At 54.8% G+C, this 20,149-nt stretch overlaps 1 protein-coding gene across 11 annotated transcripts in view; it reads left to right on the top strand.

The window, feature by feature from the left end:
- ST3GAL3 (ST3 beta-galactoside alpha-2,3-sialyltransferase 3) overlaps positions 1-13,301 on the top strand; it is a 182,585-nt gene extending 169,284 nt beyond the window's left edge. For all 11 annotated transcript variants that reach the window (XM_088169774.1, XM_088169775.1, XM_088169776.1 and 8 more), the window contains one exon: positions 9,086-13,301. In XM_088169774.1, the coding sequence (XP_088025900.1) occupies positions 9,086-9,175 (90 nt within the window). In that variant the 3' untranslated portion in view covers positions 9,176-13,301. The remainder of the gene's footprint in view (positions 1-9,085) is intronic.
- The last annotated feature ends 6,848 nt before the right edge of the window (positions 13,302-20,149 follow it).

Raw genomic sequence — 20,149 nt, 5'->3', positions numbered from 1 at the left:
CATCACTGTCTTTACAGAGAAAATGTAAACACCAGCAGTGTCCTGGAGATGCCACGCATGTATGTGTGGATTGTGGGAGCCTGTGGGGTAATATCCCTCAAGCCCCTTCCCTTGCCTGATATCTGCAGGGAAAATAGGCCTGCTGGTGAGCAGGAGTCAGCAAGGTGTGTCACTGATTTACACTTGAGGCTGCTTGACATCTCTCTGGACACCCTTGAAACCCTGTGACTCATCTCTAAGGAATTTGTTCTGATTACATAAAAAAAGCCAGCAAAATGCACTCACTTGCTCACAGCTGGGTGGAGATGCCTCTCCCATGCCAAGACTGAGGTGATAAAATCTCTGTGGAGATGAATCTGATTTTTCCTGTTGCTCTGTGGCACTGGCAGCTGAATTTCCAAAAGGAGAAACACGCATACCCAGTCCATAGTTTAGCTCAGCCTGTGCTTTTCCCGCAGGACTAAAAGCTCTCAAGGTCCAAGATTGTGCTGCTATTGCTACCACAGAAGCCAGCTGCCAACACTGAGTCTTCCAGGATCTCCAACTCTTGAGGGCTGGGCAGGCATTTCCTGCCCCAGAAGAAAAAGCTCTGCAAGGGTGCAGATGCACTGGAGCTTGATCATGCTTAATAGTCAAGGAGAAGCGTGGTCTTGGGACTCAGTTCAGTAGAATGGCTGCAAACATGTGGATTCTCCTATGCTTGGGAATGCTTGTCAGAGTTAATTTCTCCAATTTATTACTGGATAGTTCTTTACCCTCTCTCCTGAGTAGCTCAATGTACTCTAGCCAGGGTATGTCCAGGCAGAGCTGGTAGAGGAGACCTTTTTCTGTTCCTCAGTGTGCTCTGGAGAGCTGGAAGCACACTGGAGTGGTGCTTTCAGTTTCAGGTGTGAGCTTGAAGATCAATGCAATCAATTCAAACTGTACCTCAAGTCCAGCATCTTCTCCCCTGGTCTCCCCTGCTCCCCATCATGGCTGGGGTGCAGATTCCTGGCCTGCACTTCAGCAGGAGATTTCTGGGTGGTGTCAAGATAAACTTTGGTCTCTGATCTGTTACTGGGACTCCACTGCCCAACAGACCCAGTGCTGTTGTATAACAGGTGATTTTTCAGCTCTTATCCTATCTCTTCGTTTTAGCTTACAAAATGCAGAATGTCCAAGTGTGTCATCTCTGTTCAGTTACTGTTTTCCCTATTCCAAATAACTTTGCAACAGCTTTTGTCCCTTGCCTGCTTCCATGAATGCTGTACAAAAAATTGAGTCTTTGCCAAGGTGTCTGCTCACTTGTTTTTGTTTTCATGGCAATGAATCTATCGGAGCTGGATTTTCATATACTTTATTGTATTTTTATGTCTTGCTCAGGTCCTGTAATGCTTCCTGTCCAAGCACTCCATAAAAATGTATTTTTATCACAGGTCACTGTCTTCTATTAATGTGGAAGTGTCAGACCCACTGGGAACATAGTGAAGGAAACGTGGAAATGGTGGTGAGGAAAAGGAATAATTTTAAAATAGAGTGAAATAGAAAATTATTTAAGGATGGGAAAGTGACTGTTTAGAATAGTAAAAACAGATCCATAAGGGGCTTATGAAACTGAGAGAGCAGGGGGCTGTGCTAAATCATGGGAACGAAGCACAAGACAGGCTCCCAGCATCCTTCCTGCATGTGCTGTGCCCCAGCACACAGTCTTCCCAAGCCTCATGATCCAGAGGTGAGCTTCTATCCCCCGCTCATTTCTTGCAGGGGCAAGAATGTGAGCAAGGAGTTACTTCAGATGCCATACAGGGAGCACCTTGGGATGTCTTCTCATCAGCTGGCTGCAGACTGCCTCACACACTTATGAGTGGTAAAAAGGGCAATTCATGGTTAAAAGCCACCCTTGCTCGTCTAGAGCCTGTCTGCAGTGTTTGTGTCCCACAGTGGAGCTGCTGGCAGGTCTCCTTTTTACTGGAGAAGCAGGTCAAACACCAGCACTGCTGTTGGAGGTGTTAGCTCCTTTGACACAGCTGTGTCCAGCTCCTCAGTGACTCCTTGCCTGCCCTGAGGGGGAGGTGGTGTGGCAGCCTTTGATGGCTTCTTTCTGATCACTGGCCCCTTCCCCAGCAGGTCTTTGTGGGATGCTGAGGACACCGTCTTGTAACACTTCTCATTCAGCCTGTGTAAGGGCTGTCACAAGGGCCAGGGGAGGTGGCCTGCAGCATGCAGTGACACACAGCTTTGTCTCTGTCTCTCCCCGACAGCAGCTACCTCTCAGAATAATCCACGAACATCGAGTTTGGAGTCTTGAACCATAAAGGCACAAACAATAGTGCTTTATCATCATCTGGGCTCTCTCTGTGAAGCTGCCTTTTGCATTTTAAATCAACACAAGTTGCTTGGGAGGGGGTGGTAGGGCTGCTTCAGGCTTCCAAGTACCTTAAAGTTTGTGGTAGCCAACAAGAAGAACAAAACTCCTTTGAAAGCCAGGCAGATGTCTGGCGTGGTGATTTATAGACTGAAAACATGGCTATTGGAGCCTGGCTGATGAATTGTGATTGCAGTACAAGGAGTGGTGCAGACTGAAATGGAGGTCAGCTTTTGAGGGGGAGGTTAGGGGCTGGGGCAGGGGCACCTCTGAAAGGGCAGTGCTTTTTCTTGGGGCCGGCGGTGATGACTGATGAAGTTTATACATTTTTGTCTTTATTTAAAAGCCACCTGTTTGACAGCGTTGGGGCTGAGCAAAGGCCTCACATGCTGTTCCTGTGCATAAGGACTGTGTGTCTGTATAATAGAAATCTGGAAAAGATTGATGGAATAGCAGCCTTGGCCAGAGCACAGGTATTGCCTTGTTCAGGAGGACAGAAGTACAGTGACATTCAGCATTTCACTGTGCACTAAGAATGGTGAGGAAGGTACGCCTGTAGAATGGGCAAAAACAGAATTGGGGTTTGGACAAGATCTCTATAGGAGAAGGCAGTAAAAGATCTACAGAGGTGTGTTAGAACCCACATGCTGACCCCAGCATTGAACACAGATGTCTGTGGGGTACTGGGTGCCCCCAGAAAAGGCACTGTCATGGAAGTACAGTAGAACTGCCAAAAAGAGAGCCCAGGTATTCCCAGACACAGTGGCTGGCACAGCTCTTCTCACCATCTGGGAGGGCATGAGAAGAGCTGTGGGCCTTTCACAGCTCTTTTTAGCATGTATAAAGACATTGCAGAGGGACATTTTAGGAAATAGCCTTTGATCAAGTGCCTTCGTGGTTAAATTAAATGGAAAGTCAACAGAAGGGATGATATAACTCAGATCTTGCTCCCAAAAGGAGGGAGCTTCATAAGCAGGGCTGTATATAGACTCAGAAGTGGTGGCAGGGTGCTCAGTGGAATTGGGACATGTGTGCTGACTCTGACCTCTCTGAATTTAGGCCTAGCCTTGGAGAATGGGCTACTAAAAGCAGATTCACTGAAGAGCTTGTGGACTTATTGTAGACTTGAACTCTTGTTTGCGAAAGTACAATAATTATCTGTGATTCATATTTGCAGCAAGGGGGGAACTGGCAGAAAAAGGCTGTAAACATAACTTCATAAAGAACTGTTTCAAAGTGATGTTAGAAGTAACAGAGGAGTGAGGAAGGGCATCAAAAGACTTCACTCCTGATGGCTGGAAGGGACAGAGATAAAGTAGAAACTGGCAAAAGTCAAGTTCAATTAGATGTCGCAAAAGGAAAATTAGCAAATTCTGAACAGTGTCACTAACAAACAATTAATAAGGAAGCAAGGAAAGAATTATCAGGGCTGACATCCAGGGAGGAGAAGGAAGCAGAAGAATTAAACTAGGAACCACATGAATATATATATTACCTCTATGTGGATGATATGATGAATGTGAGGGAAAGGGTTGCTTATGGTGAGAAGTTCACAGAAAACGAAAATTAGTGGGTCAGCACTGAAAGGCAAAAGCTGTTGAAGCTAATGCAGTAGGTGTGAGCCCAAAAGATCTCTGTTCCACTTTGAGCCAATTAAGCAGCAAGTCCAGAGGAAAACGTCCACAATAAATCTGTCAGGTTCCACAGGATTAGCTTGTAGTGGACGTAATACCTCTTTTTCCCTTCTTTTTTTTGGGGGGGGAGTGGATATGAGAGCAATTCAAGGAAAATAATCCTGTCAAATTCAAAACTCTTAAACTAACCTCAGAGCTACTATTCAGAACTTCAGAGCAGAGTTTAAATGAAAGAAAAATTAAATCCTGAAAGCAAACACAACATAGATTTACCAAAGGCAGGTTACAAAAACGTACTTAATATCTTTATTTGATTTTTTAAAAAATCTTTCTTGGGACAGAGGAAGTGTAGCAGTCCTGCCTGTCAGAAGCTCAGTTAAGCGTGCAATCCTGTGCCGTGTGAGATATTATTAGTTAAGCTTCAGAAGCCACGGTTTGGTGCAACACCTGTACATGAATAGTCTCTCTAAGAGAGAACACAAAAAGGCAATGAATGGACAGCTGGGAGTTCCTCTGCAGGAGGTCCTGTTTAGTGTTTGCTTTAATGATTTTTGGCACAGAAGGCAATGGTGTGCAAGTGGAATTTGTGATGAGACAAAACCAGGTGTGGTCAGTACAAGGGAGGATCAAAATACCATCCAGGAAGGCCATGAGCACCTTGAGAACAGGAGTGAGCTGGGTGGCATGAAACCTAAGAGTATGAATGGAAGGTCATGCTATTTGGGGCAATAACAGACATTTTGACTCTAATCTTGCATTATTTGGCAATGGCAGAGGAGGAAAGCGCTTACATAGGTACAAATAAATCACAGAATAATTCAGGCTGCCAGACTCTTACTGTCAGGAAAAAAGACAAATACAGCCCTGGAAAGACTAGAGGAAATGACTTCTTGTCCAGTGAGGGAATTGCCTCTGCATAAGGCACTGGTGAGCCTTTTTTTCTAATTCGTGAGAAATAAATCTGGAGTAAATAGAGACAGAGGTAGCTACTATAATTCTGTGAGATTTCTCAGTTTTCGTGGTGTAAATGAACAGCTTGTTTTGGTAGAAGAAAGACATTGCTTGTTTAACTTGCTAAAATTGAGACTGAAAAGAGATACAGTTTCTGTGTGTGTGTGTGTGTATTGAGAGTAAGCAGGAGCAAAAACAGCTGTTTGAAATTTGAAGTTGATGTAAGAATGACTGGGCATAGAGGAGCGGTGAGTAAATCCCCTAAAGACAAGAAGGTGAGGGAGCCCAGCCATCCCTTTTGTTTCAGTGCATGTGAATCCCAAGGGGGTTCAAGCAGAGTGGGGCAGTATGATGATGAGAATTAAGCGCTCTAGAGACAAGGCAGTGAAGGTTAAAGATAAATTAGCCCTGGTGGAGACTGGAAACCGACTGTTGCCAGTGAAGTAGCACTTCTTACTCTGCCGAGGTTTCTGTGCAGGTTTTCATGGAGAAGTGCTGCTGACGTACAGAAGTACAGAGGATGTAACAGAGCTGAGAAAACTCCTCTACAGCTTGCTGTTTTTCTTGAATGCATTCCTCGTTGTCTTCACTCTCTCTAATTTAGCCTTCTTGTAATTGCAGCATGCTTGATAAGACTGATGTGGTCTGAAGCTGAGGCATTCCCCAATTGTAATTGATTACAGACGGGGAGCTTACCTTCCTCCTGGGTTGGTCTCTGAAACATTTGCTTAGGCTTATTCTACTTGGATTCTCTTGAAACGACAGATGATGTTTTGTGCTTCTTTGTGGAATTGTCAAGATAAAAAGGATAGGTGGTTTGGGGCTGCTGCATTTGCATAATCCTGAAAGGTGGCTTTAACTGATGATAAATTTTCATTTAATAACTGTGACCAAGCACTCAGAGCCGCTGCCACCTCCCTGGGATGAACAGCCATAACCGTGCTGGCAGAGTAACTCTGCTGCCTCTGCTTCTCTCTCCACTGGAAAGAGCAAACGTCCACCACTCAGAGAGAGACCCAAAGCACAGGAAATCCTAGCCTGATCCCTAGAGAACAAGAAGGGGTCTGGAGCCTCCTGGGATGTTCCTGTTGGAACTCTCAAAGTTCATTACTCCAACCATGGGCTCAGGCAAGCAGCCTGTTTGATTCCACAAGTGGAAGCTGCATTGGATAAGAGCAGCAGAGGAGAGAGAGGGCAGAGCCAGTCTGCCAGGTTGCAGCAGTGGTGGTGGTGTGCAGGGACAGGAAGGTGGAGGTGACAGTGAATGCTCCAAACTGCTCCATCACTGTCTTTGAGGTGCAGATTGACAAGAAAAGAACTGGAGTTTTCAACTGGCACTGTGTGTTATTTAAGGTGTATATCCACGGTGCTATTTGAGGTGTATACATCCTGAAACCTTCTGGGGTTTAGGGTGTATTTTGTTGCCTTTTCCTCTTGGAGCACTGGGACTGAGGTCCCTGCTTTCCTGTCAGTTTTGAGAAAACTGCTCTGGCTCTTGTCCCCACTGCCGCTGCTGGTGCTGGAATGCAGCTTCCTTCATCTGGTCAGCTCTGTCTGTTCGTGGGGTGAGTGAGTCTTTCTCCTGTAATCAGTAACCGGAGCTGGTGTTGAAGACATGCCTCATCCCTCCTGCCCGTGCTGCTGTCGGGCAATGGGGGAGCAGCACGGCTCTGAGTGCCCTGATAGTGCTCTTTGGAAGGGATGAAAGCCTGTTCTCACGAGGGAACCTCTTCCTCTGTGGGCTTACATTAACCACAAAACATTAGAGAGTCCTGATGTGGACATCACTAAGATCCATGGATCAGGTGGGAGGCTGAATTGCCTTTCGTGTGACTGTCTGCTTGTAAAAAGGAGTTAGTGGCAGTGCCTGGGGTATAAAGCAGCCTGGATGCTGAACAACCACAGATTGGTAGGTCTTGCCAGCAGCTTTGCGGTGAGTGCTGGAGCCAGACCTAGCTGTAATGTGAGAGACTGCAATTGTATCACCCAAAGTTTTGTTATCTGCCTCCCGGACTTAAATTCCTGCTCCACTTGTACTTTTCACAAAGCAGATTTCCTCTTGCCATCAGATAAGGTATTTGCACGTGGCCTGAGGTGACGTTTTAGATGGTTTGAGTTTGCCTACAAGTGGCTGCCTCCCCAGTTCACCTGTACAAAAAACGCAAACACAAAACGGTGTCCTGGCTGAAACCAATTGGCTTCTCACACTGTGTGATGAGGCTGAAAGGCGTGGAGGAGGGCTCAGACTGTGCTGTGAGGTATCGGGCTCCTGGTGCTCCAGGCAGGTTTCAACAACAAGCCCAGCCAGATGCAAGTGGCTGCGCTCAGATTTATTGAGACCTGGTGTCCCAGCGTGGCCCCTGTGCAGCAGGCAGTGCTGGCTGCCTGTGGGCAGGAGCTCACCCACACGCTCTGCCGGGGCTGAGCCTTCCTAGCACGGGGCTGTGTTGGCAGAAGTGACACTTCTGCATGGCAGGGGCCAAGCCCAGGGCCCCCAGCTGACATGCCACATGTGGAACTGTTTCCAGCACACTGGAGAATCCTGGCTCTCTGGCTCCAACACACGCTCAGCCCTGCTCTCCCAGCTTTCTCTGTGCCACCATCGTTCCCACTGCTGCTTTCTGGAACTGATGGTTTTTTCCTTTTACAAGCCTTTGTAACCCTTATTCCCAGTGATACTTTTCAGTTTCTGCTTTTACATTAGCTGAAACCAAGCACTGAGTTGTTTCAGGGCAGCATCTTTTCAGTTTAGAGATAGGACCTTATGCGTTTCCAGAGTCCCAAAGAGCACCAACACAGTTCTCCATGTGTGGTCCTGTTCCCAGTAGTGGTGTAGCCTTTCCAGCGTTCAGGTAAGCAGAGGAAGTCAAAGACTTCTTTTGAACACAGGTTGTAAGGTAATACCTGCCTGAAGTTTCTTTAGCAGCTTTAACTGTTGTCATTCCTGTGCACTGAGGGGATGGAAGTGACTAGTAAATGCACAGTAGCAGCAAGAAATATATTTCCAAAATGTGCTGGAGATCTAGAGAGGGACCTTCAGTGCCTTGAACCTCTTGTCAGCCTGCTTTGTGTGTGTCAGTGCCACACAGCAGTCATGGCTGAGAGCTGCTTGTCCCAAACAGGACAGGGCAGGACAAGCAGGAGGACAGGAGAGCTACATGCACATTGTGCATGATGTATACAACCAGTGCTTTGCAGGCAAGTATCCACAGTTTGGCAGTGGGTAAACTGGATTTCCATACCTATGACAGACTGCCCTCAATGAGCTCATGGGGCTGATGCTTTGTTGGTTTGAGGCCATTTCAGGGAGGCACCTGTAGAGTGATTTTTGTCATGGTCCAGATGGTATTTAGAGCTCAGATTACCTGCTGACCAGAGCACTGTGCCGAAATCACGTACTGTGATTCTTGTCCTGTTGGGAGATTTTGGGGAAAGCTGTTTTTCCCTGTTCTGCCTTGGGCTCCATGGTGTGACAAACCACTTCCTGCTTTCATTAAGTGCTTCAATAGTCCCAGCACAGGAGAGTGATGGCAGATGCTGTGATCCCAGCTCAAGCCTGCTGCACGGAGCACTTCTGGGTGGGCTGACACCAGCTATAGCAATCACTGCTCTGAGGTGTCTGCTGGGAAATGTGGCAGTTGCACCCTTCACATTGTATTAGTGTAGCCTTTAGCATGTGATTTCCTCTTGATAGAGCTAGTAGAAGTAAGAGCTGGCTTCGATGGGGATGGTCTTGGGGTTTTTCAGCTGCATGCACCCCACTGCGCTGCCATGGCCTGGCAGGGAGCTGTGTGTGGTGGGTACATGTCTTGTCATTGTGTCCTCTGCCAGCTCTGCTCCCTAGTATAAACCATCACCAGTTCTGTGCTGTTGGGCTCCTGTGTGCAGTAGCTTGGGAGGGCACATCTGCCCAAGGGAGCTGGATTGCCCAGATCTCACCATGCCAAAAAACTTCCCCCAGCCCATGGGGAAACTTTCTACCTCAGGTACACAGATCTGATGGTGTCAGCTTTACATAAGAGAAGCTCCTTGGTATGCAAGGGCTCTTTTAATCTACAGCAGAATCTGTGTCCTTGACAGTCTCCCAGGCATGAGGGACAGGAGCATGCTTGGCCAGGGTAGTTGCTGACCTCCTGTCTCTCTCATTTTCTTTCAGTCCTGGACGCACAACATCCAGCGGGAGAAGGAATTTCTGAGAAAGCTGGTGAAAGCCCGAGTCATCACTGATCTAACCAGTGGGATTTGAATGGCTGCAGCCACTACATCCAAGGGAGAAGACGAAGACATGCTGCAGCTCTGGGAGCAGGCACTGGCAGCCCCCTGCAAGAATCCCACCTCACTGAAGACACACAGAAATGCCCAGCTGCTCTGGGAAGACCCTCTTGCATTGCCAGTCTGCACGAGGGTTACATCTCCCACCTCCAGGCCTAGAGCTGGCAGGAGGGGGGCAAGGGGCTGAGTGGACAGTTCTTGAACTCTGCATCGCTGACAGATCTTCTACATCCTGAATTAGACAGGAAAGACTCAGGAGAGAGAAGAAAGGTTTGTGAATAAAATGATTAGTGCCAAATGGGAGGTGATGCTGCCCCAAGGCAGCAAAGCCTGAATGTACAAAGTATTATTTTTTAAAAGACTCTGCTGGAACCATACTAGAAATACCAAGGTACAAGGCAAAGTCTGCTTGTGCACAACCCTGCGAAAAACCTGGCCTCTTCATGCTCCATCTGCACTGTCAGACCTTTCCCCAGGAAAACAAATCCATCCAAAACTTCGGTGTCATTGGTGCTGCTAGAATTCGAAGGGAGAATAACAGCTTCCTCTCATTTTCCACTTGGAGCTTCTGGATGGAGATGAGCATGGGTTTGTTTTTCTGCATTTTTCCTCGCTTCCTCCACAGAGGCAGCAACAGCAGCAGCCACTGACTTGGCTGTGTTTTTCATAGCCATTTGCTCTGCCTCTGCCCTGACCCCAAGGTAGAACAGGGAGCCAGTGGCTTTCTCCACCTACAGCAGACCCTCCCCACCTTCCTGCCTGTCACGGTGCAGAGGAGCCTGCCCCGCTGTGCTCAAGGCTTTCAGGCCTCTTGGTTTGTGCCTGCTGTGCAGGGCCCCCGTGGAGTCCGTGTCACTGTTTCTGGACAGCATCTCGCTTTGGTTTTGTGTGGGAGGGGAGTAATTTATTCTTTGGAAGGAGGTCAGATCTTGAGCAGAGATCTCAAGCTTTACAGTTTGAGAGCAGACTGCTGAAGATGTTTGTTTTATGTTCCAGACTCAATCATGTTCCCTATTTAAGCGACATATGACCTCAACGATGATGGAACCTGATGGGAACTCTCACCCTCTGCTCGGCCCCTGCTCACTCCATTTCCAAGCTCCTCCCATGCTGCTCTACCACTGCTGCTCCTCCTGCTCTCAGGAGCAAGTCCTTCCTTTGCCATCCCAAGATGCACTATTTGCACATTTGATTTGTATACGTATTTCAGAGGAGCTGGAATAAACTGATCAACGTGGCCAAGTGCGAGGGCAGCAGGATGGTCTCATCCACCTGAAGAGTGTGGGCAGAAGGGAGATCGCCAAGGGAATGAACAATTACATGTGGAAAGTGGTTCCTGTGCTCTCTCAGCCTGGAGCAGGCTGGAGTGCACCCACAGGCACTGTCCCAGTACCTGGGTGTCAAGGCATTGGCACACAGACAGCTGGTGCTGGGGTCAGTGGAGGGGGATCCCAGAGGGGTGTGGGTTGGGCTCATGGTCCTATGTCACTGGTCTGACATAGCCCAAGGGTTGCAGTCTGCCTTGCTTTGGACTGAAGGAAGCATGACCCTGGCATGGGCAAGGAATGGTCAGAGCAGGGCTCGTGTGGCTCCACAGACCAGCTCTGCACCCACTGACTTGCAGGGACTGTGACTTTGGACCTGAGACCCTCCAAGGGGTTTACAGGAGGGGCAAGCAGCGACCTGGGCATGGGGCAGACAAGCAAACCATTGTACAGAATGGTTTGAGACCAGGCTGCAGACAGAGGCAGCTCCCAGGACATGGCCCTGAGTGCTGCTTACAGACCGGTGTGGGACGTGTCCCTCTCCTGCCTGCTGTGCCTGTAGCCAAGGAACTTGCTATGGGGCAAGTCCTGTGAAGCATCTTGATGTGGCTGCTGTTCCCCTTGTCATCTGGGAGCAGCTCGAAGATCCTGCTTCTTCTGGGCTGTGAAAGGCATGCTGGGAGGTTCTCCTTCCCTTTACCTTTCCCATGTGCTATCCCCACTGCTCTGGCCTCCCAGCCAGGCAGTCCCTGTTCCCTGGGGACATGCCTCCTTTCAGGATGCTCTGTGAGGTTTCCAGCAGGTTTTTGAGCATATGCTGTGGCAGATACTCCTTTGAAGTATCTCACAGTTTGGTTTTCCTTCTTGAGGAGTCCATGGGACTGGATTTCCATGGCTCTCACCAGGCAACACTCCATTTGCAGTTCCTGGCTGTCGGCCTGCACTTGGGACCATCTTCTATTGAGTCCCAGCCATCCTGGCAGTGGGAATGCTTGGTCTGGATGTGGATCTGGCTGAGGTTGTGGCTGGGGAAGGATTGACATCCTCTCTCTCTCTGTCTTGGTGCTTTAACCAGCTGCCATGAGAGCCCTAGGGCTGTATCCATGGGCTGCAGTGAGCGGAGATGGCAGAGGGGGCAGCTGCATCCAGAAGGAGGAAGGATGAGCTTTTGGTGTCTGTGCTGGGCTTCTCTCCACCCACTGGGGAAGGACGCCCACAGAGGATTGTGATGGCATTAATTTGATTAGGACTGGTTTATTGAATACTACAAAGCTACAGGGCCCTTTTATCTTCCAACTCACTGGCTCTAGGTCCAAGGACACAGCATGGCCACTGCTCAGCCTTCCCTGTCATCCCAGCTCTCCACCACATCCATGAACAGGTCCTGATGGGAAGTTCACTATACAGACCAGGGAGGTGACTCCAAGCCCTTCCCTCCACCTTGACAGGGGTCTCTCAGCAGGAGTCCAAGTTGAATAGATGAGTGCATGGCCCAGAGTAACAGTGTAGGTCAGGACCACCTGCATGTAGAAGGAAAGGGTATTAAAGGACCAAGACTCTCCTCTAGCTCACTGACTCCCATGAGCAGCCCATGGCCAGGTGATGGGGCTCCAGCTCCAAGAGCAGTGCACAGCACTGGGTTTTGCTCCTGGTGCCGTTCCTTTGGCTGTCTCCCCATGTGCACCTGCAGCCACCTCCCGCCCATGAAACGCTGCAGTCCTGGCAGCTCAGAGCGGTGCACGCGGGTCAGAGCAGGGTCAGTGGGACGGATGTGAGTCTTGGCCTCTCCCTCGCAGTGACTCACCTTGTCAGATCAGAAGGGAGAGCCCAGGGGAATTCTCCACAGCCTAAATATAGAGCGGGGTTGCCTGGTGCCTCTGATGCGCTGCAGAAAGGCCACGCAGGTGGCAGGGAACCCGCCTAGAGACAGCCCAGAGAAACACAGGGAGATCAGGGGCCAGTGACCACACTGGGTTTTGCTCCAACTGGTGCAGAGAGCAGGTCTGGGGAGCTGCAGGGCAGCCTGCATGTGCTTCTCTGGAGGACAGGAGCTGCCAGAGAGCTGCTGCTGCTGTGCTGACCACACCATGAGCTGCTTGTGCATTTGTGGCAGTGCCCACCACACTGGCATTGGACTCCCACCACCAGCTCACCCTGTTAGGCCTGGCCATGCTGTGGGCTCAAGCTCACACATGCCAAAGGTAAGCACTATGGCCAGGTAGAATGAGGCAGCAGTGGGATCCAGCCCAGCATTCCTCATCCCTGGAATCTCTGGGCTTCCAGTGTGTCCTTCCTTGGAAGGAGAAGTGGAGAAGCCCTGCCCAACCATGCTGTGCTACCCCTCAGTGTGAGCACTGCTGGGAGTGGGGGAAGGTGTCAGGACAGGGCCATCTGTGTCAAATGGGCACAGTTAGGTTGGGCATAGGCAGAACTGGACACGGGCAAGGGCTTCCAGAGTGTTTGGCAGGAAGCAGCCACCACGCCGAGCTCCATGGGCACCAGCACAGCATGTGCTCTGGGTCTGAGCGTGCATCACTCGCAGTATTAGAGACGTGTCCTTCAGTGCAGGAGCCCTTTGGGGCCACTGCCCAGCCCCTCTGGGCTCAGGCTCCTTGCACAGCCTGCACGTGGTCTCGAAAAGGCCAGTGCATTCACTGGTACTGTACCAAACCAAGATGCAAGAACTCAATGAGTTTTTAAAATTAGTTTTAGTTTCTGCATTTTTTTTTATTTCCCCTCTAGGCAGGGAGGGTACGAGTCTTGCAGGCTCCTCCAAGCCAGCTTATGTCACATCAATTCAGTCATATCACAGAAGCAATAAAGCTATCAAACAAGCTTGGCTGGCCTCTTTCTTCTGCTGCCTTGGGCCTTTTTTATGGGAGGCAGAGGGATTCCCCTGGTTGGGCCGTCCCCTGCCTGGTTTCACTGCTGACTCCTCCAGAACAGTAATCCAGCTGCCAGGAGCTGCAGCTGGCCAATACCACTGGCCTGGTGCTGGAGACAGGAGAGGGCTGTCCTCCTCCCTGCAGATCACTTTGAGAAGTGGGAGAGGGGATTGTGGATTGGGTTCATTTAGCATTGGAAAGCACAGGCATCAGAGCTTGTCTTGCCTGTGACAAGCTGCCCGTTACTATGACTGCTCTCCTGGGGACTCCCTGCCAGCAGGATGACTTCCTGCCAAGGGTCGGGAAGCAGCAATCGGGCTGGGTGCGGCCCTGACAAAGGCAGGTGTCCAGCCAAGTGACCTTCTCACCACAGTGTCCTGGAAAAGGAAATGGTTTAGGAAGCCAAGGACCGAGGCTGTGACCAGCTCTCATACCTGCCAAGTCCCAGCTGGAGGAGTGTAACCCCTTAGGCAAACCCTGGTGATGCCACCAGGCTCCCAGAGTCACGGGATATGTTGGAGACAGTTCCATCCTTGGAGACATGGGAAGGGTACTTCCAGGGGAGTGACTGGTTTGCCAGACTTCCCAGCTGCTAAACTAGGGGTGGGTTGTTGCTAGCATCAATGGGGCACCAGAGAAGCACCTGCCCAGCCCTCCCTGATGCGTGGTTGCAGGTTTCAAGGAGATGCTGGAGCAGCTCAAATCCTTCCATCCCTCCGCTCTTCACAGCATTTAAAGAGCAGGGCCACCATTGCCAGCGGGCTGAGCCAGCCCCAGGGATGGCCCGTGCCCTGTCCTGGTCCTGGGAGGGCTGAGGAGGAAAAGAGCACAGAGCTTGGGACCAGGGCACACAAGAATGTTCAGGTCAGCTGAGACAAGGAGACTTGTTCAGAGATATCCCTGGAAGAGCCACGTCACTGCTGAGATGGGACACAGCCTGCGTCACAGCTCTCTCCCACGTATGTTATGTCATACCCAGCCATGGCCTCGGACAGCAGTCACAGCATGCTCAGTCCTGCCATCTGGCTGGTCTGCATCACCCCCATCCTGCCACATGCAAGGGTGGCACCTTTAGGGACAGATGTCACAGCAGGTCCTGGCTCGGCTCAGCAGGGTTTATTCCAGACCAGACAAGGCACCTGGGGGCACTCCAGCCGCGGGGACGCAGCAGCAGGGGCTGACACAGGCAGTGCCCTAGGAGGTGTCAAGCCAGGCAGTGCCAGCAGCAGTCAGGGAGCAGGTCACCCCCCTGTCTGGAGACTTGTGGGGCTGGAACACTGCGCTGCTCCCCAGTACCCTGTGCAGCCTTAGCCATGCTCAGCACGCTCCAGGGCAGAGCCAATACTCATGAGAGCCCAAGAGGAGAGAGCAGTGCTGGGATTGAGGCACATAGCTGGGACATGCCATCCCCTGCCACCACGATTGTGGGGGGATAGGGAGGAGGTGCTGCTGGTAGGACATTAGTAGGGCTGACAGCAGCTGCAGGCTTATGTCTCCCAGGACAAGAAGAAAGGGCAGAGGAGGGAGCCAATGCCTTCAGGTGTTTGGGATAGCAGCCTCGAAGGGAGTGCACCTGGAAGAGGACAGAGGCCAGGATTAGCACAACCACCCCTTCCACGTGACCAGGGGCACTGTGTGTTCACCTGTATGGAGTCCCCTGGATACCCTGTGCCGTGCCGTGCCATGCCCCACACAGCCTTCTGCATACAACCAGCATCACATCCTCAGAACTTCCTGACTGTGTCCTGGGGACATGAAGACCTGCCCAACCTGTAGGGAAGGTGGGAGGGGATGGGGTAACCCCTCTGCTGAGCCAGCACCTGAGGCTGTCTCCAAGTCCTAAGGGTTATCAGTGGGGGAGGCAACCTTTCCCTTTATTGGCAACCCTCTCTTCCTGGGCAGCTTCCCTTGTATAGGCGAGGCTGTGGCCAAACCCAGCTCCGCGGGGACAGCCAGGCAACCTGGAACAGGACATGCCACTCATATTGAAATTTTCCAAGCATTAGTCTGTAGCCCTGCAAAGCAGAGGATCCTTTTCCCTGTCACTTGCCCCTAGCTGTTTCTCTACTGCAGGGATACACCAGGGCCTCCAAAACTTTGCTGGGCAAGGCATCCACGGGCACTGCTTCCAATACCCATGAGGACATTTCAGATAGGAGCAGCCCCAGGCCACGGCCGTGGAGCACCAGTCCCACAGTAGAACCCAGGCTCCCACCCAGTACCACTAGCAGGGAGCCACCCATAGTCACAGACTAGGTCAAGATGCTTGTGCCAGGACAAGAGTGGGGGTGAAAAGGGGGGAGCTGGGGCCACACGGTGCCGCTGCACGGCAGGTGAAGCAGCAGCAGCTCCAGGCCGCGTGCCACCTCCGCTGTCCCTACTCGCGGTGGCAGGGACGGCTTAGTGGATGCCGCCTGTGCCCGCACACTCCCTGGCAGGTGATGTCGCAGGAGGACGCGGGAGGTGTCACCCGCGCGCTGGATAATCCGAGGAGATGAGAGCAGGCGAGGCGGCGGCTCCGCAGGTGGCTGCAGGAGCCTTGCGCGGGACCGCGGGGCCCAGGCTGCCGGGCGGCGGGGCGGAGGTTAAGGCCAGGCGGGTGGCCCGGGGTCGGGGCGACCTGGGAACCGGCGTGCAGCCGTGGCACAGCCGGCGACCGAGCCACTGGCCGCGCTCCAGCCGGGGAGTTGCATAAGTCCGGGGAGTTGCGCCGAGGCGGCGGAGCGCCGCCGGGGCAGGTGACACGGCCGGCGGCACCGCGGGGCGCGCAGCCCGCCTGGGCGCCCTCGGACCCCGCAGCCATGAGGGCCGGACCCGGGGGGCTCGCCTGGCCCGGGGAGCGTCCAGGCGATCAGCTCCGGCCAGGGAAGCACGTGTGAAGCGGAGCCGAGCGGAGGCGGCCCCGGGATTTGGCACGTTCGCAAGGAGCACTCGAGAGCCCCGGGATGGACGCGGAGGGCCCCGGGCGGTGACGTAAGGACTCGCACGGGCTCGGCTCGACTCGCCAGTCGGCCCCCATGTCCCCGGGGCCAGCGGCGGCCCCGGCGGAGGGAGGCAGGGCGACGGCAGAGGTAAGGAGCCTGGTGGCTGGCGGCCCAGCCGAGGAGGACCGTGGCGCGGGCGGGAGGGAGGCCGGGCTCCTCCTCCGGCGCGGCCGGACACGAGCGCCAGGCACACCGGTGACCCGAGTCAGCTCGGGGTGCTTGAGACGCCGGCGGGCCCCGCCGCTACCAGGAGCCGCCGGGATGACCCTGACCTTGCCCGACAACCCCTCCCTGCCGGATCCCCACGTGTGCAAGGGGTCCCTAGCGGGGCTCTGCTCCAGGAGCGCTCCGGGAAGGGCTGAACCCTTTCCCGAGGGTGTCCATGTGTCTATCCTGGCAGCGCTGTGACGGGGATGTCGGAGCAGGGAGCACCGATAACGGAGCGACCGTCCAGGCTGCGGGTCCGCCTGCCGGGGTCGGCCGACGGGCAGGTGGCGGTAGTAGGGGTCGGGTGCCTCCGGGGATCCCAGCGCTGTTCCTGACGGGGTGCGAGTTTCTGCGGGAGCTCGGAGGCGGTGCGGATCACCGGTGCTGAAGCGCGTTGGGCTGCGGCTTCTGCTGCTGGCGGGATTCCAGTGCCCTCCTGGTCCCGGTGCGGTCCAGGCGCCCGTGCGGGTCGGAGTCCCCGTGCCACTACGTGCAGATAGGGGTGCCGGTTGGTATCCTGGTGCCAGTGCGCGTCGGGGTCCCGGTGCTGGTGCCCGCCCCGCCAGTCAGGTGACGGTGGCTGGAATTTGACACCGGCAGCGACGACGGGAGCGGGATGGAGCCGCCGCTGCCCTGCACTGCGCGTCCGCCTGATGCCGCCGGCACCGCACCCCGAGACGCAGCGGGAGCGGCACCGGGAGCAGCGGCGGGAGTCGGTGCCGGCGGGGCAGCGCCGGCCCCCGCCAGCGCCCCGCCCCGGCGCAGCGGCGGCGGGCGGCGGGGGGCGGAGGGGAGCGGAGGCGATGCGGGGCAGCGGCGGCCCGGGGGATGGTCCCCGCCGCGGGCACGGTGAGTGCAAGCCGGCGTGGCGGGCGACAGCGCCCGCCCCAGCCTGCCGGCGGCCCCGAGTCTCGGCGGAGGCTCGTGCCGGGACTACGGGGGGACGAGGGGAATCCGCTTCGCCGCCCACCTCCCAGCAATACTCGCGGGTTGGTGAGGGGTCTCTGGCCGCCCCCGGGCAAGTCTCCCCGGTCGGCTACCGGGGTGCCGAGCCCGACCCGGCGGCGGGAAGCGCTGGGGGCCGCGGCGGGGCCGGGGCTCCCCGCCGGGGCGGGGAGAGGCGGCACCCCGCTGCGGGCGCCCGAGGGGCACGGGGACGGACTCTCCCGCCTCTTCCTTGGGCTCCCGCCCGGCCCATTGGGCACGTCGGACAGGTGTGCAGACGCTGGGCAGGCGAGAGGCAAGGGGCCGGGGGTACCCTGTGCCCCCCGGTTCTGCTGTCCCCGAGTTGAGGTCGAGTTTGATCTCTGCCCTCTGTCCCACATGTCCGAGCCCGATCTTCCAAGGCTTTGCGGGGCGGGTGCCCACTTCTCATCATACGTGGGGTTGATTTCTGACCCCCATCATTCCTTCTGCCAGGGTCAGCGCGGAGGGATGCAGGGCCTCCGCCGGTGGCCGCAGGTGCCCGAAGGGGTCTCCGGGCATCCCTCCGCGCTACCAGGTGGGACTCGCGGCTACAGGGTTGGCACAGCTAGTCCAAGAGCCGAGACACTCACCGCGGGCCTGGGGCACTCGATGGGCCTGCGTGGATGCACTTCGCGAGTGTCTGCTGCCTCCCCCGGGGGCTTGGTGCAGCCACGGGACATCCTCCCCCAGCGCCCCGTGCACTGGGCAGGCAGCGGGGCTCTCGCCGGGCTCTGCAAGAGTGAGTGTGAGGTGGTTTGCTCAGGGATTGCACCAACAATTGCTGTTGCTTAGCCCCGGGCGGGGGACGCAGGTGGTGGGGGTCCAGGCAGGTGCTCACGTGGATGGGCTCGGTTCCGACCCTGGGAAAAAGCCCACTTGTGTTTATGAATCGCCCGCAGGGCTGTGGCAATCTTGTCTGGGACAGATCTAAGCCAGATTTATTTCCCCGTACGGGACATGGGGGTCTGCTATGGAGTGTGCCGGTCTGGCACCCCTGTGGAGTGCCCAGCTTCAGGCCTGGCCGCGCTGGACGAAAGCCGATGCCGAGAGGGACTGCGGGGCCAGCGTGGGCTGCAGTCCTGCGCGCTCGGGAGCTGCACCCATGGACGGGGCCCCGCGTCTGAGGAGGCACTGGTTATGTTAGTCCGTCACTTCGGCTCTGGGGCTCCCGGTGGCGAAGGGAGGCTGCCCTCGTTCGGCGCCCCGCCGGCAGCGCTCCCGCAGCAGAGTCCGGGGCCGTGCTGCCGCCGAATGGGAGAAGCTTGAATTGCACCGACTGATCCGTCCCGTTCCCCGTCCCCATCCCGTCCCGTCCCGTCCCGTCCCGTTCCGTCCCGTCCCATTCCCCGCCCCTTTCCCATCCGGTCCCGCCGGGATGCTGGAGCCGAGGGGCCATAGCGGGGTGGCCGGCCGCGGAAGCGAGGACCGGAGGGTCCGTCCCTTCCCAGGAGGGCACAAGGACCCTCCGGTGGTGCCGGCCTGGGAAATCCATGACCTGGCGGCAGCAGCTGGCGTGGGGCCACGGGCCGCCACGGGAGCGAAGTGCAGCGTGGGCTGTTTTTGGCCAGGCTGTGGAGGCTGGCGCGACCATGGGGGCCGGTGCGAGCCCTGCCGGCACCGGGGGCTCATCCTGCCTGGTGCGCGGCTCCTAGAGGGGGAACATGGGCCTGGCAGCGCCCACTACAGACCCATGTCACAGTATGGCCAGTGCAGGGTGGCATCAGATTCCACAAATGGGACGTGGGGACCATCCCCTGAGATCCTAGAGGGTCTGGAAGAAATTATTTTTTCTTCTTGTGCCAGCAGTACCCAGGCATGTGCGTTCACTTTTTTTTGGTCAGGAGTGCTCTCCTCAGCATGTCCTCGTCCCCCGTTGCTTCCTTTGCCATGGAAGCAACTGGGACATGCTGAGGCAAAGCCAAAGTCATAGAGGGGATGGAGGAACTCCTGAATGCAGAATGTCACTAAGCTCCAAGAGGACAGTCCTGTCTTGAGAGAGAGGGTATGCAGCAGATAGGCCAAGGAGGGTACAACCCATTTGGAACCACTTCTAAAGCCCTTCAAAGCCAGGGTGTCCTAGCTTTGGACACTGGGGCACCACTGCACTATAGGGGGGAGCTGGAGAAGGAAGTGAAGATGCTGCAGATGGGAGTTGCCCCAGTACCTCCTGGGACACATCACTCCCCTGAGACCGTGCTTGCTGCTTCACTGCGACCACACACAGCAGGGATGCAGTTCCTTTCTGTGTGTCAGGGCAGTGGATGCCAAGCAATGGTGTTGGGGTGAATGACTACAGTAAGCCCAGCATTGTGCTGCATACCCTGCTATGCCCCCACAGGACCTGCCTGACCATCCTGCCCCTTGCAGTCCCACTCATCCAGGCTGCTCAAGGGTTGCGTGTCCCAGCTTGGCGCAGGCAGCAGCCTGGGGAGCCAGCACAGGGCCAAGGGGTGGCTGCACCCGAGGACCCTGTGCTAATGGATTTGGAGTTTCCAAGGTCAGGCTCCCACTGTGAGCAAGAAAAACATTCCCAGGGAAGGGCCATGGGAAAGGGCCCCCCCGTGCAGCGCTCCCAGTCCCAGCCACTGCTTCACAGCCCAGCCTGGCATCCCAGGCTGTTCACACAAGGACATGGCTGCAT

This window comes from Sturnus vulgaris, chromosome 9 (assembly GCF_052056855.1).
Source record: "Sturnus vulgaris isolate bStuVul1 chromosome 9, bStuVul1.hap1, whole genome shotgun sequence".
Taxonomy (NCBI): Eukaryota; Metazoa; Chordata; class Aves; order Passeriformes; family Sturnidae; genus Sturnus; species Sturnus vulgaris.
This window is presented reverse-complemented; position numbering and strand designations above follow the sequence as displayed.